Source organism: Amyelois transitella, chromosome Z, assembly GCF_032362555.1.
Source record: "Amyelois transitella isolate CPQ chromosome Z, ilAmyTran1.1, whole genome shotgun sequence".
NCBI classification, from domain to species: Eukaryota; Metazoa; Arthropoda; class Insecta; order Lepidoptera; family Pyralidae; genus Amyelois; species Amyelois transitella.
The window spans coordinates 12,835,146-12,862,026 of record NC_083535.1 but is presented as its reverse complement, the minus strand read 5'-3'; the positions used below and the strand labels follow the sequence as shown (position 1 = coordinate 12,862,026).

Genomic DNA, 26,881 nt, shown 5'->3' with positions numbered 1-26,881 from the left:
TGTCGTAAAAGACGACTAAGGGATATGCTAAGGAACTTAGAGACTATTCAGCAACATCTAGCAATCTGTCACTATTTGTCTTAATTCCATCTTAGGATAGGATCTCTCGTAAGGATAGGAATATAGAAGTTACGTCCATTAGTTTCAATACTAACTGATGATGTTACGGTGAAGGAAACCGTCATAAGTAACCATGATCGATCCGATACGGGTAAGGTCCCCCTGCAAAGGTTGCGGAGGTCAGACGGGAGTCGCTTCTTGTAAAAACCTGACTCACCCAATCCAGGATCCATGGTCAAAGGCATACCCTGGGCTTCTCCAGAATGGTGGGGATGCAACTGGGACTATAGCCAGGAGGAGGCAGATTTAAAGTTCAGAAATGTATTTTTCTTTAAGTACCTACACATTATTAAGTAAGTTAAGTAGTAAAGTAGGTTGGCTATAAATTTGTTTAATGTATTGTTTAACAACTACTTTTATTACAGCACATGAACTATTATTATTACAAAAAAAAAAAAGAATATATACACACTTTCATCCCTTACGGGGCAGACAGAGCCTCATAAAGACAAACGCCACGTTCAGCTGTATGGCTTAGTGATGTTATTAAAATTCAAATAATGACAAGTTGCTATCCAATCGCCTACAAGGAGAATCCCAAGTGTATTAAGCCATTCCCTTCTCGCGTTTTGCGACATCCGCGGCACTAAATAAAAAAAATAAAACGACAATGTTCATAATGAAAACATTTTATTATGTATACTCGAGACATTGGATTACATCAAGTACATACGTAACTTAGTTCTAACATTACTGGTGCTAAATATAAAGGTACTAAAATGCATGTATAAACTTTTTCCACATAAACAACGTATACGCTTCCAAATTTTATAAATGGACGATTTTATTTGTATTCACCTTTTCATAAGTGCAATCATTGAATTTATGGAAAAGTTTCACCATACACAATTGTTTGTTGATATTTTTATTGACACATTTAAAGTTTTTTCATTATATAATATTGGCAGTTCCATTGAAAAGTCATGTGTTTGCGGAGTGGCCCAAATTGGATTTATGGGTCTTTAAAGTTCTACAGAAAAAATCAGGGATATCAAATTATACCTAGGTTTATTTAAACATGACAAGGGTTAACACCTTGGACAAAAATTAGGTATAGAAAAATAAGATCAAAATTTTAGTCCCGTTTTCTTTGTTTCTTTAGAGAAAAATATATTTTGGCATGTGGACTTGATCAATCAGTTTTTTAACTAATGCAGAATAAAAAGCATTTGTATATAACATGTGTAAGAGCCAAGCCAAATTTCAAATACATTTACCAACGGGACTCGTTGATATAAAAAGAAATGCCTGTTGCATAATACTGTATACAAAAATAATATAACGGTGCGTACGGATAATATAACATAGCTAGCTGTGCCTTCGTCCACGTGGAATAGTTATTTTGGGCATCATTGAAGCCCTCAAGGGTGAATAAATTTCCTCGATTTTTTCACATTTTCCATTATTTCTTCGCTCCTAATAGTTGCAACGTGATGTTATATAGCCTAAAGCCTTCTAAAGTCTATTCAACGCAAAAGTATCAATTCGAACCAGTTGTTCCTGAAATTAGCGCGTTCAAACAAACAAACTACCTACCCCTCCGGGAAAGAGGCGTGATTTTATGTATGTATGTATGTAAACAAACAAACTAACTCTTCAGCTTTATAATATTAAGATATACTTTATTAAATAACAATGTTTCAGTAATGTGGACACTAAATGTTTATAACAGTTATAATTATTGTTACTTTCATATGTTATGTAACATTGTTATTCTAACTTGTACAGTGATGTTTTATGTTGCTAATTTTAAAACAATCTATACTAATAATATAAAGCTGAAGAGTGTTTATTTGAACGCGTTTGTTTGAATAGACTATTTATCGAGGAAGGCTTAAGGCTATCTAACATCACGCTGCAACTATAAGGAGCAAAGAAATAATGGAATATGTAAAAAAAACGGGGAAAATTATTCATCCTTGGGGGCTTCAATGATGCCCAAAATGACTATTCCACGCGGACGAAGTCGCGGGCACAGCTAGTGTCAGATAATGCGGACGTGTAAACATTGTTACATGATCCGCACACATCTTAACGCTAAAATCATATGTATCTAACATGAAATTACATTATATTTCGTTCCGATCAAAAAATAGTCCGCGGCCATTTTGTTTTTTTACCCTTCTCTTATTAACCGTGACTGTGTGACAGTGACGGCTATACTCGTATACAACATTTGATTGGAGACAAATATAATGACTGTACCTTTACCGGGGACCTAAATAATAAACTGTCATGATCATGACTGATAAATTACACAATCATTAAAATATACTATCAAATTAGTGGCAAGATACAAGTGTGCTTATAAGAATTGCCGTGTAGTTTACGGCATAGTAAAGTTTGTTTAGATAACGTAGCATGCGACTAAAGAAGATGCTAGTACGACAAGTCGCGTAAAACTAACTCTCACTTTTTAAAGTAATAAAACTCAAAAACAACATCACTATTGTTTTAAGCAATACAAACTATTTAAAATTACCAAAATATACATATTCTCAGATGTAAACTATTACTATATGTAAATAACACGTCCCCAATAAAGGTAGGTATAGTATAAAAATAATAAAGAAAAAAATCATTTAATTAGTATAATTAAATACTATATAACCTAAACTTAGAGCGATGTCTCATGTATTTACAAGTATCGCATTTAATAAAATAAGTAGTTAACGTGGAATTATAAAAGTGAGAACGTGAAGCCGTGTTAACCGCTGCAAATACCGTGGACGTCGTAAAAGGCGACAAAGGGTCAGTTCACGACGAGATGCGATAGTTTCAATGTGTACAGATATATCGTTTTATGTTAATTGTGTCGCTCGTTATCTCGTCTCGATGAAAACTGACTTTCACCAAAAACATAAGCTAAATAAACAACAATAATTATAATCTAGGCATATTCTTTCCTAGTCTTTTCCGAAGTCAAACGAGGGTCGCATTTTAGTTAAAAATAAAAACCTAGTAAATTAGCCTTACCTAGGTTAGGACAACCTTGATGTCTGAATAAAGCTAATTACGAAAGCGTTAACACACTCCAAAATGCTGTTGGTAAAAAATAAAAGAGCTAGCTACAATTCGCATATCGTGAAAGGCGACTAAGGAAACTGGCGCACTCATCTAGTGCAGTTTTTACCATGATCCTATACGGGTTGTTTCGTAAAGTTTCCGTAGAAAGGTTGTGGAGATCGAAGCTTGACTTATCAATCTGGGAATCATGGTCGAGAAGCGCGCCCGGGGTTCATTGAAGAGATGTGTGGATGTCACGGGGATTCACGTCAGGTAGAAGGAAGGAAAAGTTACACATGAAATACAATATTTTACCATTTTTCATTCTTCTTGAACTTCTTCTGCACTGACGCCTTAGAAGCGGTAGTGAACTTATTTTTAAGTAATTTTACCAATGTTGTTAAACCATACGTTTTGACAATTATTAAGCGATATGAAGTATCCGTATAATGATGAATGAAAAATTTGAATTTGAACAAAAAGCAGATGTTCAATCAATTTATCAAATAATATATATATATATATATATATATATATATATACGACGTCATCAATCATTACAATTTTGGTACAAAATAATACATGGTGCTAAAATATATTATGTGAGATGATATACTTATTCTCTACTGACATCTTTTAGGATATACGATAAACAAATTAGAAAAACAGTGAACCATTTGTAATATTGTGGGCCTCATTTATTTTGTGTCGATGTGTAATTATGTTTTATACTTATATATAATAGTTTGTTTTCGTTGATAATTCCTGAACTGTCGTACATGGTGCCTAAACACACCCTTAATGTCTAAATATACATACATACATTAAATTATTTCGTTTCTACTTGTAAACATTCATACAAACATTGGACACAGAAATGATACAAGTAAATAGAATTAAGAAGTGCCACGTTAATTGGCAACTCCCCTGACGACGACGGTTACAACAACAACAACACAATGAAATATAAGTCTTAAATTTAGTCTAAAGTTGTCGCAGACCAAAGACTAAATAGAACGCGATGCTCCTACCTCAGTATCTAGATCACCAACTATCCAAGATATGTCCCAAGTTATACGATAATTGTTCTAACTAAGTTACCTAATCTTCTCAGTCTTCGCACGGATCGCTATGAGGTAAGCCCTCCGATTTTAACCTGAAATTAATAAACTGCCGTTGTTTATTACGCTTAGGGAATCGGAAACGGGAGGTGGGAATTAATGTAGTGCATTTTATTAAATGCGCGTACTTCCATTTTGTTTTCAATCAATAAAAGGTAATTTTATTTTAATAAACGTCAAATAAAATTTCAGTTTTTGACAGAACAATATGTTACTGGCAATTTAAAAAAAATTAAAAAATATAAGCGATGCGGAACATTTTTTGAATTATTCGAATAAACATTATTCCAAACGCGAAGCAATCTTTGAAGCGGATTCCATGTTCAAAGTTTGTAATTTTGGCGCGATACGCAATGTCACCTCCCGTTAAATATTGTCTATGATTGTACTCAACGGGACTAAAGGTTATAAAAAGGTACATTTGTATGCGGTTAGCACCTTATTTAGTAATTTAGTAAACTTTTATGAAGAATGAGTTTACGCGATAAAATAAATATAACAAATACATTTAGACAATATATCTCATGATAATGAAGGTATACACATTATTTACGTTTAGTTTTTACATTTAGACTACCGAACTACGTTTAGCATACTCACAATGATCAAGAAATGAGCAGGCTTAATAATTTATTGTTAATGCAAAGAATAAGATTTCTCGTCTTTTAAAACACAAAATAATCTCAAAGGTCAAAGTCTGTTTTTTATTTAATGCGGCGAACATTTTGTTAAATTTGATTAGTAAAATTTGATGGATGATGTGAATACCAAATCGACGATACTATATTTATGATAAATACATACATATGTTAACATCCAAAACCCAAGCCAATTACAATTTTTTTTAATGCGTAACCGGTAATCGAACTTGTTGGCTCAAAGACTACTAGCTAAGCCACAAAGAACGACAAAATGACGTTAAGTTTTTTTTCTCTTTATGCATGCAAACGCGTAATTCGACCTCATGATAAATTTTACTTACTAACAATTAATTGATCAACATTAAGCTCGCATTTTAATTACATTCAATGAAAAATGATAAAAAACATAAATCGATGAGTAAAATAATAAAAATTGATTAATACGAGTAACTTATAGAATAAACTTGTAGAATGCAATGGCGCTAGGAGAATTATTGAAAAAAAGACATTCTATTTTTTGTCTTTTATTTTTTATATCAGTTATCTTCTCAGCTGTCTTAGCACTGATCAGTGCACTGGCCTCAACTGCTTAAGCTCTGATCAGCGCTTGCCCTACCGGCCACGTTTTTTATTTCATTTTGAGTATCATATTAAATGCATTACTATAAGTTTGGAAATACTCCTAACTCGCTCGATAAATTGATTTCCCGCGGCAGAAGCGGGTGTAAATCGAACCGGAGGTTCGGCAGCTCATTGAGAAGTGTTATGTTAACATGTCAAATGTAATCAATATCTATAAAAAAAGAAACTGACTGATTGACTCACCGACCAACGCACATCTGAAAATACCGGTATTAAAGCTGTAATTTGGCATTAAGAGGCTTTCATTATTAAAGGATTTCCCGAAATGTTCGCAGGAGCGGGTACATATTGCGCGTACGATATCTGTTTTTTTTTTGTAACAAGGATGATCGTTCAACATTTATTTCGCATGCAAAAGCAGTCATGTAAATGCAAAATGGAGAGGCTACTTAATGTGTCTTTTCAGGAAATATTTCTTCTCGATAGATTTTGAAACAGATTGACATCTAGGGATTTGAAATTTGACATATAACCTATATGTGGTCTTTATACGGAAGCATTAATACATATACGATTCTCCGGAATTGCGTGAAAAGGGAACATTTCGTTTTACGGGCTTGTTAAAGTACCTAAATGAGAAAGCGTGGTACACAAGTTCAAATCCTACTTCGACCTTGTACCTATGACTCTTTCTGATATATGTACATTAGTTTGATTGGCAACACAGTGAAGCACATTCAGGTAAGATGTATTATCGTGATCCAATACAGGTTGCGGAGGTCAGACGGGAGTTGCTTCGTGTAAAAACCTGACTCACTCAATGCAGGATTATCCAAACTTCACTAACTGATCAATGTATGTTCGTCCAGGTTTTTCCCTGCCAACGTTCCTATGCACTCTTATTGGACGTAGAAAGATGAAATTTTCCATATAGTCGTCTTGACAAGACTATTTCAAGAAAGGATCCTACAAGAATATAAGTTTTAGTACTTACATTAAAAAAATAGTATTTTTTTCCCTTGATTATTTAACGCTTGTATGTTCAATAAGTTTGATTAATGACAGAATAAATATAAATAAAAAATATATCACTATTTTGTTAAATTCATTAAATTTTATTAAATCAATATATATTTTTACATAAAATAGAGAAATGACCCGCGATAGAACAATGTGCCGTGTGGTTCCCGGTACCGATAAAAGTAAGAATTGGACCACTCCATCTCTTTCCCATGGATGTTGTAAAAGGCGACTAAGGGACAGGCTTATAAAGTCGGGATTCTTTTTTAAGCTATGGGTTAGCAACCTGTCACTATTTGAATCTCAATTCTATTATTAAGCCGAACAGCTAAACATGGCCTATCAGTCTTTTTAAAACTGTCGGCTCTCGTCAAACCCACGAGGGATATAGACGTGACTATATGTATGTATTGTAGAACAATGTGTCTATGGATCCTTTCAAATAATCAATATAATAAAAAAAAATTTTTCGTGCCTAAAGTTGATCATAATACAAACATATAACCGTTCAATTTAACTGATGGAAATGATTCGAACATTGCTGTTTTCAAACGCTTTGGTCGTGCGACATTCATTCTCATATATAACATCGATACAAATGCGTACATTTAACGTGCATACCGAATTTCTATCGACCATTAACGCTACACGCTTATCACACAAGCCTAGTTGGCTCGGTCCAATTGTACTCCGATGTACGCCAACTATCAACATCGAGACCACACCAACTAGACTGTTCAATATTTTATTAATAAATTTTCAAATGTGAAAATTAAATGTATCAAATCAATAGAAATACAGTATTGGATGGATGTTTTCTTTTTTTTTTTTTCTCAGATTCCGTCAACACATAGCTACACGTATATCACAACTTCGGCACGCCCCGATAATTAAATTAGTCGTTGATTAATAAATTGTATAAAAAATTGTTAATAAACACCGTATAAAAATTCGATAAAAAATGAGCTAAAATCTTAAATTGACGCGGACCGTGCCAAAGACTGCGTATTGGCCGATTGGCGGTTGATATTTTGACAGCTGTCAAAATGACGTTAGCCGCCATTGCACGTGTTGGAGTGAAACTTCTTCGGGTGTCACATTTCTTTTTTTTTTTAACTGAAAACAGCACAGCTCACAACGCAATTGGATTATCAAAAAAGAATATTTACTAATATTCCGACCGAAAAATTCAGAACAACATTAGATTACAGAAATGGCAGGCACTTATGAATGTGACGTAGCAACTGATGGCAATCGCCAAGATCTCAATTAACAATTGAATCTGACAGCTATACAGCTACGCGCAGACGCAAAGACAACAACCCGATTTCAAGTACAAGAAACATGTCACTTCTATACCCTAACATGTTCCGATGACTATAGGCCCGACAAGCGTCAAAGTTTCACCGCAACCGTGCCCGCACATGTATTTTACTTATCGGGAGAGTCGGCCATTTTAATGTTTGACGTATGAGTATATGAAAATGCCCGCTAGTATGAAGCCGAATGTGATTGTGAGAGGTTTATACAAGGACCTCTTGAGCGCGTGCCACTTCTCGGCGTCGCGTGCGCGTCTCTTCATTGCCGTCACGCGGTCGGCCAGTTCGCGGGTGCGACGCCTGCGCAGAGTCTCGGACGTTTCACCGCTGGAAAAAAAATATATGAGAAATTAGAAAAAAAAATGTGTTATTTGTGAGAAAGAGAATTGGTTAAAAATCGCAATTAGAGCTCCTCTCCAGAATGTAACAATGTATTATCTCGTCCACATTTCTATTCTATGTTTGGTTATATGTGAAGTTGACGTTATTGAAGAAAATGCTGCAGTGCAGTGTGTTACCGCTTCTTCTGAACTGACGCTTTGGTAACGACAGTAAACTTAGTTTTAAGTTATTTATTTGACATCAACCAATATTGTGAAACCAAAAGATAAGACAATTATTAAGTGATGTTGAAATGTCCCATAATGAATAAAAAATTGAATTTGAGACAATGTTACCGGGAATAAAGCTAGGAAGGAGGGAATTGGTGCCGTGTGGTTCCCGACACATTAGAATAGGTCACGAAACGCTCAACGTCATCGTTATGCTCATGACAACATTTCCGAGTTTTACTGTAGGGCAGGATTTAAATATGACTTTATTTGTCCAGTATGTGCATATCTTCTTCTGCAGCATATCTATCTTATCTTATTCTATATATAAAATTCTCGTGTCACAATGTTCGTTCCCGTACTCCTCCGAAACGGCTTGACCGATTCTCATGAAATTTTGTGAGCATATTGAGTAGATCTGAAAATCGGCCAACATCTATTTTTCAAACCCACAAAATGCAAAACAACGTTTGCCGGTACAGCTAGTCTTATTATAGTATTTGACATAAAATTAGTATTGATATCATTAATTTAATACTTAATCACAATTTTTTTATACGCTTTGAAAGCGGTAGTACATATAATTATATTGTTGATGTCAATAAGTGATACCTCGTATCCAATTTTGAAACTAAATTTATTCTTTTCTACTGTAAGCAGGATTTAACGCTAAAAGAAAGTTGAGAAAGACGACATCACTAATGCGAAGAAAATGACGCGCTCAACCAATAGCAGCGTAGAGTCTAAATCGCGCAAACAAAGTTATAAGTTATTAGTCAGTTAAAGTTATGAATGCGGATGAAGCGTTGGAAGTAGGTATGCAGAGATCGTGGCAAGTAGAAAGATGTAGTCTCTGCCTACCCCTCCGGGAAAGAGTCGTGAATTTATGTTATGTAAAGTTATTACGAATTGGAGTATAAATACAACCTCCGACCCAACATCGTCTGTCGCGCGGTTCCCCAGGCATAACACCTAGCCTGGCGGAAGATCTTCCCTTTGGTGGCGGTCGAGCCTTACCCCTCTGGCTACAATATAATAAATATAATTTTTCTGTCGGCGACCTGTTAATAACTCTTGATCATTGACAGTCTTACCTGTCAGCGGTATGCGGAGAAGGTTCATCATCTTCATCATCCGCCGATGACGAGGAAGACTCCCTCGCGGGAGGTGTCGGCGGGCTCTCGTCAGAAGATGAAGACTCCTGGGTGTACTGGTGAAGGTTGCCTGTGGGGAATAAAGAAATTAATATCTATTGAAATTTCGTGATATAAATAAATAAATATAAATATATACGGGACAAATTACACAGATTGAGTTAGCCTCGAAGTAAGTTCGAAACTTGTGTTACGAGATACTAACTCAACGATACTATATTTTATAATAAATACTTATATAGATAAACATCCAAGACCCAGGCCAATCAGAAAAAGTTCTTTTCTCATCATGCCCTGGCCGGGATTCGAACCCGGGACCCCCGGTGTCACAGACAAGCGTACTATCGCTGCGCCACAGAGGCCGCCATGATGATGACTGTGATGACTTTAGTATCATAACTATAGATCGGTAGATTGAATTAGGGTCAATGAACTGAAACGTATATATTAATATTGACATGCCTCCGTCCGGGATTGCGGGATTTGTAAATTATTAATATTTTTTTCCGGAATTTTTACAAGTGGGATGAAGAATATATTAGGGGTACTTAGCTGTTTTCCCTCGACTTCGTTCACGTAAATTGTAGTCCTACGTTACCCGCGTTACAATGTAGTTTACTGTAAGTGTACGTACTGAAATGGAATCCCGGAAAAGAGGCTTATCCATGTTATGCTTTCTATGGTCATTCATGATGCAAGTACATAAAATCAATCTACCTATTCCGATCTCTTATCGTAACATATAATCAGAAACGGTGAAACAGAGCCAGCAGTCATCAAAAGACTGAAAGACCACGTTCAGCTGTATAGCACAATGATAGAATTGAGATTCAAATAGCGACAGGTTGCTAGCCCATCGCCTAAAAGAGGCATCCCAAGTAGATAAGCCTATTCCTTAGTAGACTTTTACGACATGAGGTGACGTTTCCCAGCTCTTTGAGAGGCCTGGCTCAGCCACTTGACTCAATAATAGAATTGAGATGTGAAATGAGAATCATATAGTGACAGGTTGCTAGTATATAACTTTAAAGAAGAATACCAAGTTTATAAGCCTATCCTTTTTTACGACATCCATGGGAACGAGATGGAGTGGTCCTATTCTTTCTTTCTACTAGTGCCGGGAACCACACGGCACTTATGTGACTCTTCTTCTTACATACATAGCATGACTATAGTAACCATTTTATATAGCCAGCCCCCGAAGCGACACGCGCGACGCCGATTCTATCGCGCGATAAAATATCGCTGTTTCGTTTTAAATTATGACCTGAAACGGGACAGCGAACGGGTTTTCGCGCGATAAAAACAGCGTCGCGCGTGCCTCGCTACACGGCCGAAGATCTGTAAACCAGTTCACTATGATAAAAGTAAGCTTAAATACAGATATATAGGCACGCATATAAACACACAAAAGAACGGACATAATAATTGTGAATGTTGAAGACAAGAAGTAATCTTGTTTAATGCCACAACTAGCGAACCGAATAAAAATTGTATCGATAAAACGATTCTCGATTATTCACACTCACAATTCCCAGCTATACGTAAAATGTAATAAAATAAAAAATGTAAAAATATTTCCGAATATCACTGAAAGCTTTGAAACGATAGTACACAATGGAATCACAATTGTATAAATTAAAAAAAGAGGTGAGCGAATCCAATTTGATATCGCACGAAGTTTTCCGACAATAAGGTCTGTTACACACAATATTCCGACAATAAGGTCTGTCACACACAACGGTGTCGTGATCGGACGTGTATCGTCCGGAGTGTTCTTCTTCCTCCCGGTCGCATCCACACCACTCTGGAGAGGAGCCCGGGGTATGCCTTTGACCATGGATCCTGGATTGGGTGAGTCAGGTTTTTGCATGAAGCGACTCCCACCTCGACCTCCGCAACCTTTGCAGGGGAACCTAACCCGTATTGGATCGATTATGGCTTTACACATCCAGTTGCTTGAATGTGCAGGTTTCATCACTGTTTTCCCTCACCGTGAAAGCATTGGTATATGACCGAGGTGAGATTTGAACCTGTGGCATATGCACATTACGCAATTTTACCGAGCACCTTACCTATTCGACCAACGTCGCGATTATTATGTGTCGTGTTAACTGCAAAGTCATCGATCAAATGGTAAGGCGCAATAAGGTAAATATCTATCTATGTACCAACTTGTGTTCACTAAACAGGAAACGTGGATTTAAGTATCTGTGTGTAATGCAAACCGCTTTGAGAGTGGCTTGAAAACAATCTATCAAGTTTCGTGCATTCCCTTTGAACTATCTGAAGTCATGACGATGCTTCGGTAAAGATATTGCGTGGCGTGGAACGGTATAATGAGGTCGGTTTTATTGACTCGTCTGAACTTATGAGCGCATGTGTAACAAAAATTTGACTAGTTGTTTAAAAAAAATCGCACACCCTTAAGGTAGTTTGGGCTTAGAGTAAAAGAAAAATACATCTTTGTCTAAAATGTAAACTTATTCTCCTTTTTTGTATTTTATTTGTAAAAGCGAATCGAAACAGTGAAGTGTGAGGATGGGCCTTAAGCTCAGAGCTTTTTTCAGTTTCATTGTTCGTTCCGAGAAACGACACAAAATGCCAATGTAATATTCGTATTTAACGACACTTTGACGGATAGCCTTATATTTTTCCCATGAAATTACCCGTAAAAAATTATCAAGGTAAATTTATTAAGAAATGGAACAAGGAAAGGTCGAAATTTAACAAATTTACTTAAGGAATTACAATTATTATAAAAGAATAAAGATTAAGTAAGGTAAAGTATTTAAACAATTATAAAATTTTTGTCAAGCGAAAAAGATTGTTTGGGAAGGATGATAATAATATGATATTTTTAAAACGAGTTACTAGGGAGAAAAAAAAAAGAAATTCTGCAAAAAAAATAACTTTATACATAATATCACGTCTTCTGTCAAGTCCCGAAAAGACTAAGGCCTGACGGCACAGTAACGGAATTGATAAAAAATCATCGATCATTAAACTTCATCTTGATATTCTCATCATTGTGAGTTGTCAGTTGTTCAACTTTGTCCAAGATTTAGAGCCCATGGTGCGTTTTCCGACGTAAGGCATCACTTTGCCTTCTCCGTACCTTTTATCTTCTTCCTACATACTTCCTAGCGTAGAATCGTGTAGACAGAGACTACATCCTTCCACTTTCCACGATCACTGCATACACTTCCTTCGTTTCATTCACATTTATAAAACACTCTCATCATACAACCACATCGTTTCAGACCGCACGCCGAGACTTCCCTATTCGATCAAGGGCCCAGGGTTCCCCCCCTTTCACATCTTCCTCTCGCCCAAATGTCAGGTCCCATCTTGTGTCAGCCAGAGCCCAGGGTCCTCTTTTCCTGTAACCAACATCGACTCACCGAGCGAAGTGCTGGTCGGTATGGCGGGCAGGGGCCTAGCCGGGGCGCGGGTGAGGCTCTCGGCGCGGGGGGGCGGGGGAGGGGGCGGAGCTTCCTCCTCGTCAGCCGCCACGGACGAGTATATACTCTCTTCCATTTTAGACTCCTCTTTCTGTGGAGAGAATGGTTAATTTTAGTCCAATAACGCATTAAGTAATGCACTAGTTAATGTTTTTACCGTGAGATAGTAGATACCTGCACAACATCGTAAGACCTAAGACAACTAATAACTAAGAGAACTAATTATTTCAATACGAATATTTCGTCAATATTCGTATTGAAATAATTAGTTATCTACATTCAATCATGTTTTTTTTAATGTAGACAATGTGCATTCGTCCATGGTTTAGATTTAAAAGATCTATATTTGTAAAATGACGTTCAAAGAAAATGCTGCAGTGTGTAGTTCGTTCCGCCGCTTCTTCTACACATTCACTTTGTAAGCGGTAGTAGTTATAATTAGATTTAAGTGATGTGACGTCTATCCCTTAGTCGCCTTTTACGACATCCATGGGAAAGATGGATGGAGTTCGGGAACCACACGGCCCCGTAAGACAGGCAGAGATTACATCTTCCCCGCATACTTCTTTCGCATGATATACTACACATTAGTAATTTATAGTGTCCGACCGAAGCTTCGGCTTCGGCTTCGGCTTCGGCCACCTTCGGCCAAAAAATCCACCTTCGGCGAAACATTCGGCTTCGGCCCAAAATCCGGCCGAAGCCGAAGGTTTCGCCGAAGGTCCGAGCGACCGTCGAGATTGAACGAACTGTTACGAAAGTCATGAGGCGGCGGGGAGACACTGTCAAAATATCACATTGCTGATTGCATGCATCAAAAGAAGTCCGTACGTGTATTTAAACGAGTGTTTTTGTAAGAAATCAAATCATTATTTTTACCAGTAGTTAAATCACAAACTTTTATCTATACATATAATAAATCAGTAAAAATATTTTGTCTGTACATTTAGTATTTTCGACTGAAATGGATAGAGGGACACTTAAGTAGAATGAATAATAGAAAGCAAAAATATTTTTTTTTAATTTCTTGTCTGTCTGTCTGTATGTATGATCACGATTATCTCCGAAAGTACTAAACCGATTTACTTCAAACTTTCACCAATTGCTTTGTTTTAACTCAGAATAACATTAAAAGTTTGTTTCATCAAAATCGGTTCACAAAAAAAAAAGTTATCGACATTTGAATGAACTCAAGGCATCAGTATGCCGGCAAATAAGTTACGAAATTAAAAATTCAAAGTCATTTATCATTATACGACGACATTATACCTATAACATATAAATATAAGTGAAAGGCGACTAAGGGATGGGCTTACAAACTTGGGATTCTTTTTTAGGCGATGGGCGAGCAACCTATCACTTTTTGAATCTCAATTCTATCATTAAGTCAAATAGCTGAACGTGGCCATTCAGTCTTTTCAAGTCTGTTGGCTCTGTCTACCTCGCAAGGGATAAAGACGTGACCATATGTATGTAGTCTACTTTAATTTCGACACCAACGCAACGGCTTCGATGGTCCAGTGGTTAGCCCGTGAGACTGTGAAGTTGGCGGTCCAAGTTCGAATCCCAACAATTACAAGATATTTTTTATTATTAAAAATATATTTTTTTTGTATTGTTTGAGTATTTTATGTAAAAAAACTGAAAATCAAAATACTACATATAATAAAACGGTAAAAATATTTTTTCTGTACATTTAATATTTTGACTGAAACGGATAGAGAATTTTTTTTTTACATTTTTTGTCTGTCTGTATCTGACTGTATGATTAAAATTCAACTCGAAATTTACGCGGACGAAGTCGCGGGCAACAGTTAGTTTATCTCTAAACCAACCACCTCTTTGATATATCATCAACTTCTATATGAAACAGTCAATATATAAACCTTCAATATTGAGGTTTTGAAATGATTTTAATATTAATTGTAGCTTGTAGACAATATTGAACAAAATTAATTACTGAGTGCTGAGAGAATATAAACCTTCGGCTTCGGCTTCGGCTTCGGCCGAAGGTTGTGGCGATAGCCGATTAATCGGCTTCGGCTTCGGCTTCGGCCAAAAATAGACCTTCGGTCGGACACTAGTAATTTATTAAAATTGAGTAAAATTGAATTATCAACTCACGTAATTAGGATCAAGCCTCTTGGCGCCCTCGATGATGGCCTGGTACGAAAATCTGAGTTGATCCGGAGTCTGGATCAGTCCCATGCGATCGCGACGCATCTCCAGAAGTATCTGCTGGATGTTCACGCTGTCGAGGCCTTCCTTCTCGATCTAAATTTAAAAAAAGAAAGAAGATAAATTAATAAAGTTAAAGATATCTTAGGAAAAAATTACCCGAAACCGCCGAGCTTGCATGAAGAGAGTTATGAATGTGGATGAAGCGAAGGAAATATGCAGAGATCGTGGCAAGTGGAAAGAGGTAGTCTCCGCCTAAACCTCCGGGATTTTATGTATACATGTATGTATGTATATCTTAGGGAATTAGCACAGATGTTGACCAATAATAATATGATTCTGCAGGTCCATTTCTACTCCAAAACGACAAGAAGGGGGCACGGAGGTGTTTTAGTGGGTAGGCTGGCACGTTAAGATGCCAGGAGTCCCACACTCCCGGGTTAAGTCAGTTCAGTTTTTTATTGCTGCCAGGAACCACACGGCACACTTCGGGTTACACCGTCGAACTATCGCTTTGAAACGATCGAACTAAATATTTCTGAAACGGTTCCGCTCATTATAAACATACTAGCTGTGCCCGCGACTTCGTCCGAGTCGAATAGTTATTTTGGGCATCATTGAAGCTCGTTTTTTTTTTCACATTTTCCATTATTTCTTCGCTCCTAAAAGTTGCGGCGTGATGTTATATAGCCTAAAGCCTTCCTCGATAAATGGTCTATTCAACACAAAAAGAATTTTCCAATTCGAACCAGTAGTTCCTGAGATTAGCGCGTTCAAACAAACAAACTCTTCAGCTTTATAATATTAGTATAGATTTAAAAGTACTCACAATAACCAAACAGGAGTCCACCAGGCAGAAGGTACCAGAACGCCCTATGCCGGCGCTGCAATGGACCACTGCCGGCCCCACGTCTGGCTCCAGGCAGCCGGAGGAGCGCACCTTGCGGAGGAACTCCAGGAAAGCGTTGGGGGATGACGGCACCCCGAAATCGGGCCACGTCGTGTAGTGGAACTGGATCACTTCCCGACTCTCCGATGTCTCCTGGTCGACGATTCTGCCAAGGTAGATAGATAGATTAATATCTTTCTGTCTTGTGCCGTGTGGTTCTCGACGACACCAATGGAAACAATAATTGAACCACTCCATCTTTCTTTCCCATGGTTGTCGTAAAAGGCGACTAAGGGATCGTTTTATAAACTTGGGATTCTTTTTTTAGGCGTAGGGCTAGCAACCTGTCACTATTTGAATCTCAATTCTATCATCAAGCCAAGCAGCTAAGCGTGGCCTGTTGGTCATGTCGAGACTGTTGGATCTGTCTACCCCTACTAGGAATATAAACGTGACTATATAGACGTATATACATTAGAGAAATGATGGCAAGCAAACAGATTTCGAAAACAGCCTTTGTACAAACAAATTAATACGCAAAATCATATTTATCATTATGGCAGTAACGAAACATGTATATCCGATAAGACTCAACATCGGAGGGCTCTGTGTAATCCGCAAGATCAGCGGACGAGCACGGAACAGTGACTGGCTGCTCGTCGGCTGCCATTGGAGGTCTAAAACAGGTCTATTTTTGTCTATTCAAGCCGTAATCAGTTCAGCTTCTTATGTTAACACAATATAATAATTACCGCCGAGCTTGCATGAAGAGAGTTATGAATGTGGATGAAGCGAAGGAGTTACCTATGCAGAGATCGTGGCAAGTGGAAAGAGGTAGTCTCTGCCTACCCCTCCGGGAAAGAGGCTTGATTTTATGTATGTATAATAATTACTAAGATTGAGTTAGCCTCGAATTAAGTTCAAGACTTGTGTTACGAGGTACTACCGACCTTAAAATATGTTTATTCTACTACCGCTTTCAAAGTGCAACTTTAGAAGCGGCGTTTCAAAAATACATATGTATGACTAATTATATTATCTGCTGCTAATGTGGAATATAAAAAAGCCAAAATAAAGAACAAAAATTGCACAATTCCTTCAATTTAGAATCTTTTGTTATCTTCAGTTGGTCTTGATTCACTTTTACTGACAATAAAAAATAAATCTAACTCCAATATTTTTTTTTCATAACAAAAGCAATTAAATAAAAACAACGACATATTTTTTTTTTAAATGCTGATGTAATACATCGATGGCCAGTGACGTGGACTGGATATATCATACAAATAGTGCATGAGCTGTAATTTCCTTAATTATATAAAATTACACACAAGCTTTGTTCAAATAATCAATAGTTCATTTGCTGACCCTGTGAAAAATGTCGACAATTCAAGTGATTCAGTTATATTATATTGTAATGGTAGGTACTAATATCAATCCTCCGTAATAAATACAAAAAAATTTAAAGATTCTTTAAAAACTTAATGATTTATTCTTTAAAAATAAATTAACCTATATCCTTAAACAAAATAAAAAGAAACATTGAATTATTAATCAAAGACAGATTACAATCAGCTGTTGTTCAAGACATTGTGCGATTACATTCTAATTAAAAAAAAAAGGGACACTGACTTACTGATTGACCGACCGAAATTAGTAATTTGCGGAAACTGAAATTAGCCGAGCGGCGGGCGTACGAAAGAAAAAATTAAAAATGTCTTTTAAAATATAGCCAGTATTTGAAATACTGACCTCTCCCTAAACTGCAATAATATTGGTTGAAAATACATATATACCTATTTTAGCTTGTATCCAAAGAGGTGAGGATGTATCCGGAACTAACGTCAGAGAAAAAAAAGTAAGTATTCTTTATTCAAAATATGTGACAGATAAATTTATTTCATTTCGTTCACGACGTGTTCTTGACTGAAAAAAAAAAGAAGATTGAAAATAAAATATACTGGCACTTGCCTTCAGAAGATCCGCCCGTTGCCGGAACCGCTCACAAACTGATTCTGTTGCGAGGATGTGATGTGAGGTGCATCACTAAGCCGCTTACAAACGGTAGGTAAAAGCTACAAAACATCTAGGGTACAGATGTTGACGCTCTTGTTCCGAAGGAATTATACCAACGTGTATGCTTAATAAGACAAATGACCCAATGAACCGCAACGAAGCATCTACCATTGTTTTATAAATTTTTGGACCGATCGTAGAAATCCTGACTTGATGTTGCATACATACCTACATATAATCATGCCCATATCCATCGTGGGGTAGACAGAGCCGACAGTCTTAATAAAACTGCTAGGGCCACGTTCGGCTGCTTGGCTTAATGATAGAATTGAGATTCAAATAGTGACAGGTTGCTAGCCCATCGCCTAAAAAGAATCCCAAGTTTGTAAGCCTATCCCTTAGTCGCCTTTTACGACATCCACGGGAAAGAGATGGAGTGGTCCTATTCTTTCTCCTATTGGTGCCGGGAACCGCACGGCACAATTTGATGTCGCCTTATGTATAAAGCAATGGACTATCTATCTGAACGTTGTCTATCAGTCTTTTTAAGACTGTTGGTTCTGTCTACCCGGCAAGGGATATAGACGTGATTACATGTATGTATGTATTTTCTTAGCAAAACGAGAATAATTATAATTTCTTTCCATTCAAAACCCTCACATATGTAATAGTTCTCTGTCAGACCCAATGGTTGACTGGTAGATAATGCTTCTAGCATTAAGTCCGCCAGTTGTGCTATACATTTGTATTTTGTATAATAATAAAAATAAATAAACTTATTGCCTCACCAATGGAAATCTCACATATGGGCAGTTCTGCACCCCGTTATAATTTATCATTTAATGCAAACGTCGAATTGTATAGACCACCTGATCGGGTCCTGGTCGGGTTCGGGAGCATATTACATACATACAAACATATGTTACACAGATTACAGAGAAAACATCTGAAATTGCATAGAGTTGGCTCTGTCTACCCCGCAAGGGATACAGACGTGACCATATGTATGTATGTATGTATGTATTGTGATCAAATTCATGAACTGAAATCGCTTAAAAATGGCTGGTGTTATAACGGTGTAGTTAGTAAGAAGCATTGCGTTGAAATTACACCAGTTCCCCGTTAAATAGGTTTCATTAGGTATGTTATTTTTTTTGTTTCATTGCTACTTAATTATGAGTACGTACTTCAAACTTTGGCAAATTTTGCCGTCAGATCAAAATTTTGTTCGGCATCTCTGTAAGGATTAAGATAGGTAGGTAGGTATATAATATTTCCATTCCATTTTATTCTTGCTGATTTTATTTCGCATAACAAATGAAAATAAGATTTTTACGTAAGTATAGGTAAGTGGTATTAAATATTTGAACAAATAAAAAAGTATGCCTGGCTACAAGTGGGATTAATTATATCGAAACGAAAAAGGCGAAAAAATTTTATCCAGAAATTTTTTTTTCTCGATACAAATATACATTTTTACGTAAACACCAATTAAAATAGCGGATTATAATCTTCAGAAAATTTTTATTTCGCATCGTAACAAAACAAGTCGGATTACAAAATAAATAATTTCAATATTAGAAAATAAATCATTTAAATGGAACATCCTCGCATATAAAAAATGGAAGGTTGAAGGGACAGGTGAGCGTGGAAGAACCAACTGCATTCCAAAAGGTCATAAGTGTCGCGTTATTGTGTTCAATTTCCTTACTTAGGTCAATTTAGGGAGGCCTATGTTTGGTTGTAGACGTCCTACGGCTGTTATGATGAACTACTGACAAACATAGTGACGATTATGATGACTGGCTTAATAATGATTGTTAGGACTCTAGGCGAGGCGACGGCGAAGAATTTTTTTTATTGACGCATTAATTATATATTTTTATGAGAGCAAGACTGATCTGTCTACTCCGTAATAGATAAAGACGTGATTATATGAATGTATGTTAATTGACCATGTGTCAATAGGGCTTCATCTGTGCCTCGAGGATGTCATAAAACTCGTATTGCGGCTGTCTACCCCGCGACGGATAAAAATGTCTCATTACACACCAATCTGTCACTATTTAAATCTCAATTCCATCGCAAAGCCGCACGTAGCCTTTCATTCTTTTTAAGACTGTTGGCTCTGTCTTCCCAGTGGGGGATGTGGACATGACTACATACATATATTAATTTAGACTGAACCCCGACCATCAAAGATCCACTCCAGCATCATACGTATATACTTCCACATGAGAATCATTTGTCCGCAGTCACCATAGCAACAAGGCCACGGGCACACGCCTTGTCTCCGAGAAACGGTATCGAATTTCCAACATACATACATACATACATACATACATACATATGGTCACGCCTATATCCCTTGTAAGGTAGACAGAGCCAACAGTCTTAAAATCACTCTGATCGGCCACGTTCAGCTATTTGGCTTAATGATAGAATTGACATTCAAATAGTCACAGGTTGCTAGCCCATCGCCTAAAAAAAACCTCCCAAATTTGTAAGCCTACCCCTTAGTCGCCTTTTACGACATCCATGGTAAAGAGATGGGAGTGGTCCTATTCATTTCTTTTGTGCTGGTGCCGGGAACCACACGGCACTCTGATTTCCAAATCAATATAATTATATCAACGTATCACTAATTGCACCTCTTCAATTAATTGAAGTGCTTAGGGCTTCTCGGGCACTCACGGAGTATTCGATATTACGAGTATTAAAGTATATTTCTGTATCCGAGGTTGTTGAATACGAATCTATACGTACATACATACATACATATAAACACGTCTATATCGCCTGTGGGGTAGACAGAGCCAACAGTCTTGAAGACTGATAGGTAACGTTCAGCTGCAGCAGAAGTCATTAAAAAAATATCAATATACATAAAATAAAATTAACACAATTAAATTATTAAAAACTACTGAGCCAATAATGATGAAAACTGGCAGGAAGGTACAAGCAGATTATAACAAGAAGACGTCCGCTAAGAAAGGATTTGTGGAAACTCTAGCGTTCACTAGTTGAAGTATAAGATATAGTATATATGTATATGTATGTTGAATACGATTCTATACGTCTTATAATCTTTCGACATTTTTAACATAAGAAGGCCTACGATAAGTACCCTAAATATTGGCTTGCCGCCGCAAAAAGATATAAGTGCCAATGGTCTAAAGACTGAAAACGCGGTAGAAATAATGGACACGGCACCAAATTGAAACATTTTCATATTAAAATATCTCTTAGAAGGAAGGAAATGATTTTCCGACTTTGAGAGTACTGTTTGTTCAGGCGTCCCTTTGATCATCACATACGAGTACTTATTCGATATTAATTCACTCAATTTTCAATTGAAAGCACAGATTTTATGTATCCGAGTACTTATTCGATATTAATTCACTAAATATTCGAGTCAAAAAGCAGATTTTATTAATCGAATTAAATGTGGTTAAACAAGCCTGTTAACATGAAATGCCGTTAACGATTTCTTTGTAATATAATTACAAAGGTATGAACGTTTTTAAAATAAAAATATGCTTGTCTAGCTTTTGCGCGGGTCTTCGCTCTCGTCTACATTGACGTGATTATGTTTATGTTTGTTTGTTTGTTTGTACACTCTCTATTCCAAAACAGTCATTGGATTTAGAATAATATGTACAATGGCGGACTAATCACAATCACAAGTGGGATTTTTTCCAGTCAACCAAATTGTATGTATGTATTAAATCAATAATCCACCACAGTGCCGTGTGGTTCCAATAAAAAAAAGAATAGGACCACTCCATCTCTTTCCCCATGGACGTCGTAAAAGGCGGCTGAAGAATAGGCTTATACAGGGTGACATTTAAAACAACTGCATCCTTTTAAACATAGACTATACCCATGCTTCTGAGCTGTTTGAGCCTATTTTTATTCAAATCAGGCTAGCAACCAGTCACCATTTGAATTATCCATATTATTTTATAATTGCGATACCTAACAGGGTTCATATTGTACCTATCTATAAAAATAGTAAACTAATTGTAATTTAACTGATGTACTTTATGATATGCAATAAAGAAATGATTTATTATGATTTGAAATTGAAATTGAATCTCAATTCTATCGTTAAGCCAAACAGCTGAACGTGGCCTATCAGTCCCTTTAAGACTGTTGGGTCTGTCTTCCCCGCAAGGACCATAGACGTGATTATATGTCATGTTATCCACCACACACATCAACAATCCATCACGCATTCCACCCATATCATAACACGACACAACACACAAGCCATAAGAAAAAATCTATGACAGACCACTATCAGATATTAATGATATTGAATTCCACACTCGAAAAAGGAGGGAAAGGTCGGAGTGGGAAGACCTGGACAAACGTAGCTTGATCAAATTAAGGACGTCCTTGTAAAGGGTCAGGTCAAGAGTACCCGAAACCGCCGAGCTTGCATGAACAGAGTTATGAATGTGGATGAATTGAAGTAAGAACATATTCAGAGATCGTGACAAGTGGAAAGAGGTAGTCTCTGCCTGCGGAAAAGATGCGTGATTTTATGTATGTATGTATGTATGTTATTCCACACTCGTCAGCACTGACAAAAGTACCTGCAGACAGGAACGCTCGCGGCCGTTCGAATTCACCTCCACGTCAACGAGAGATGGACGGCGCTAAATTGAAGTTGGAGGAAAACATAGGAAAAATCGTTTCACATGTCGTGTGATTTTTGAGTGAAGTTTTAATTTCAACTGTTGGAATGGAAATTGAACGATCCGAATCTGAAATCGATGTGACGAACGCACAAATTGAGAAGCATGAAATATACATACATACATATATACATATAATCACGTCTATATCCCTTGCGGGGTAGACAGGGCCAACAGTCTTGTAAAGACTGATGGGCCGCGTTCAGCTATTTATTTGGCTTTAAGATAGAATTGAGATTCAAATAAAGACAGGTTGCTAGCCCAATCGGCTAAAAGAAGATCCCAAGTTTATAAGCCTACCCCTTAGTCGCCTTTTACGTTACCATGGGAGAGAGATGGAGTGGTCCTATTCTTTTTTTCCATTGGTGCCGGGAATCACACGGCACATTCATATAGTACCATTCTTTTATCTATACCTATGTATAGATAAAAGAATGATACTCCCATAAACAAATTATTAAAATGATGTGTGTGATAACAAAAGTGCCGTTTGGTTTTAGTCACTTCAGAATAGGACCACTCCACGTTTGCCACATGGATGACGTAAAACGCGACTAAGGGTAAGGCTAATTCATTTGGGATTCTTCTTGTAGGCGTTGTCATCACAGCTGAACGTGGCCTTCCAGTCATCGCAAGACTGTCGGCTCTGTCTACCCCGCAAGGGATATAGATGAGACTACACATATGTATATACGTTTTGAAAGATTTCCCGCGACTTTGTGCAAGTATAAATCTGTACACGCAATAGTCATTTAAGTTGTTACTAAAGAGAGCGTCCGCGACATCGCCCGCGTAAAACGAAAGTCACCATAATTCCCGTTCCCGTGGGAATTTCGGGAAATCCTCTCTCAGTGCTCCCCTATACCACATAAGAAGTCAAAATGCAAGTCTTTTGCAAAAAATTACTTACCTGAAATCTCTTGTAAGTACATTAATCATTAGACTGTCTCAACTTAACATCTTCAAAGCCATTCTTTAGGCTTTCCTATATAAGAAAAAGTGTCATGTTATTAAAAGAACACTTACTTGCAAACTGGAAGAGTGCCGTGTGGTTCCCAGCAGTGCCGTGTGGTTCCTTGCATCACTCCATCTCTTTTCCACAGACGTCATAAAAGGCGACGTTATTCTTCTTTCGGGCGATGGGCTAGCAACCTGTCACTATTCGAATCTCAATTCTACCATTTAACCAAACAGCTGAACGTGGCTTTTCAGTCCTAAGTTCAAATGACCATTGGCTCTGTCCACCCCGCAAACAAAATAGACGTGAACTTAAGTCATCATTACTTGAAAACCCTCGTGCAGTAATAGTTGCAGTCCTCCTCGCTGATTTGCTCCACGGTCAACTTGACATCTGTCAGTTCCATCTTGTGCATGTCGCCCACGCCGTGGGGCCAGTACCAGTGGCACTTGATCTCGTTCTTCTCGATGATCTTGTTCAGCATCAGGATGGCGCGGCTGTTCTGCTCCCATATCATCAGCCACATGTGGCTGACGGTGAACGCCAGCGGGCCCTGGGTGAGTATATAACTCCTGTTCGCTCTGTCCATCTGTTGGTGGGAGAATGAAAATGTTTTAACTTACATAAATACATACATTTAGTCACGTCTGTATCCCCCTTACACACATAAATACATACGTATAGTCATTACATACTTACATACATACATACATATACATAGTTACGTCTGTATCCCTCATACACACATATATACATACGTATAGTCACGTCTATATCCCTTGCGGGGTAGACGGAGTCAACAGTCTTGAAAAGACTGATAGGCCACGTTCAGCTTTTTGGCTTGATGTTTTAACTTGAAATTCAATTTCTTTTTTCATAAGCCTGTTACTTTTAATATCACTTAATAATTGTCATATCTTTTGATTACACAATATTCGTTGACGTCAAATAAAGAAGAAGAGATTTATGAAGAGAGTTATGAATGTGGATGAAGCGAAGGAAGTATGCAAAGATCGTGGCAAGTGGAAAGAGGTAGTCTCTGCCTACCCTTACGGGAAAGAGGCGTAATTTTATGTATGTATGTCAAATAAATGACTTAAAACTATGTTTACTGTCGCTTCCAAGTGCAGAAGAAGCGGTAACAAAATGCACTGCAGCATTATCATCAACAACGTCAACTTGACAACTATCCAAACTTAGAATAGAAATGTGGACGAGAGAATACCATCATCGTTCAGATTAATGGACTTATCTGAAACTTAAATAATTGATAAAAAATATGATTTAACTCTGTGATAACTGCCAACTGCTGATGTTAATTTTTTTGGGCGGGCAACATCGAGACCTCGTCTGCTATAAAACAAAAACTATTAACTTTTGTATTACGTCCTTAGAGGGGTACCTACCTACCCAAATTTTTTGCCAATAACTTTCAAATACAGACATTGGACAGTTACAATTTCATTATATGTACGAAATAAAAATAAATGTATACGGGACATATTACACAGATTGAGTTAGCCACGAAGTAAGTGCGAGACTTGTGTTACGATTATGAGAGACCGAACTCAACGATACTATATTTCATAATAAATACTTATATAGATAAACATCCAAGGCCCAGGCCAATCAGAAAAAGTTCTTTTCTCATCATGCCCTGGCCGGGATTCGAACCTGAGACCTCCGGTGTCACGGGCAAGCGTACTACCGCTGCGCCACAGAGGCCGTCGATAATAACCTTTTAAGTTTAAATCTATAAATATGTTAAAGTCAAAAACCATTTTTGGCTATTTTCTTCGTATCAACAAGGCCAGACATGTGTGGGCGTGTAAAAGAAGAAAAAAAATCTTAAAATAAATTGAATTTAACGTAAAAATCATTTCCATTTTAACATCTGAATGTAGGTGTTTATTAAATTCTTCATCTTCGCCACCCCCGTTAAGATTTCGTTGAATTTGAGCGAATAAAATATTGAGAGGCGCGTTTTTTTCCATAACGATGAACAACTATCTGAGATTCCCGATATATATATCCAATAAAACTCGTGACTAGAAAAGCGTTACTAGGCAACCTCGAAGTTCGAAGAATCTAATATTATAAAGCTGAAGAGTTTGTTTGTTTGTATGAACGCGCTAATCTCAAGAACTACTGGTTCGTGTTGAAAAATTAATTTTGCGTTGAATAGACCTTTAATCGAGGAACGCTTTAGGCTATATAACATCACGCTGCAACTATAAGGAGCTAAGAAATAATGGAAATTTTGAAAAAAAAAACGGGGAAACTTATTCACAATTGAGGGCTTCGATGATGCCCAAAATAACTATTCCACGCGGACGAAGTCGCGGGCACAGCTAGTAAATGATAATAGGGAAAAATACGATATCCCAGAGAATATAAAAAAAAATATAACAGTCAAACATAAATTGGACAATTCATTATGATCCCTGACAAACACTTTGTTTTATCTATTCTCGGAAGCTTTTGAGTGGCACTTATCATTTAGAATTTTCCTTGAATAAGTAACAAAAAAGAAAAAAAAAATAAGCTGACAACTATTTATTACTAATATTTATTGAGATATCTCGTAATATTTCTACATACCCTCACCAACATACATACATACATTGCAATTATTTCAATGGGTTGTTTATATAATCCCATTTGTATTTGTATGTATGGATGTCGTTAAAGGCGACTAAGGGATAGGTTTATTAACTTGGGATTCTTCTTTTAGGCGATGATTTTTTCAGCAGCTTGGCTTGATGATAGAATTGAGATTCAAATAGTGACATTTGAATCTCAATTCTATCATCAAGCCAAGCTGCTGAAAAAATCATCGCCTAAAATAAGAATCCCAAGTTATCTATATCTTCCTACCTATACCTATCCCTTAGTCGCCTTTTACGACATCCATAAGAAAGGGATGGAGTGGCCTTATACCTTTTTTCTTTTAATGCCGGGAACCACACGGCACACATAAAATAACTAAACTAAAGTAACTTTATACTAAACTCTTTCATCTATGCGTCTTCCCGGTTGCAAAAGTGTTTCGGAGCCCGGGGTTCGACTTCCGACATTTCTCTTACCACTTGGTCCTGTTTTTGGCGATTTCGGCATTCATTCCTTTCAGTCAGTCATACTAACTTCATACTGACGTCA

At 37.1% G+C, this 26,881-nt stretch overlaps 1 protein-coding gene across 2 annotated transcripts in view; it reads right to left on the bottom strand.

Moving 5' to 3' along the window:
- Nucleotides 1-733: 733 nt before the first annotated feature.
- Nucleotides 734-26,881, bottom strand: part of LOC106136724 (tyrosine-protein phosphatase non-receptor type 61F) — a 37,776-nt gene continuing 11,628 nt past the window's right edge. The window contains exons 3-9 of one of the 2 annotated variants that reach the window (XM_060953432.1): nt 24,049-24,311; nt 15,986-16,211; nt 15,103-15,252; nt 12,919-13,069; nt 9,455-9,584; nt 8,026-8,136; nt 734-4,282 (exon numbers count right to left, since the gene is read on the bottom strand). In XM_060953432.1, coding sequence (XP_060809415.1) covers nt 4,237-4,282; nt 8,026-8,136; nt 9,455-9,584; nt 12,919-13,069; nt 15,103-15,252; nt 15,986-16,211; nt 24,049-24,311 — 1,077 coding nt within the window. In that variant the 3' untranslated portion in view covers nt 734-4,236. Of the gene's footprint in view, nt 8,137-9,454; nt 9,585-12,918; nt 13,070-15,102; nt 15,253-15,985; nt 16,212-24,048; nt 24,312-26,881 lie in introns of both variants that reach the window. The other variant, XM_060953431.1, reaches the window with a different exon arrangement.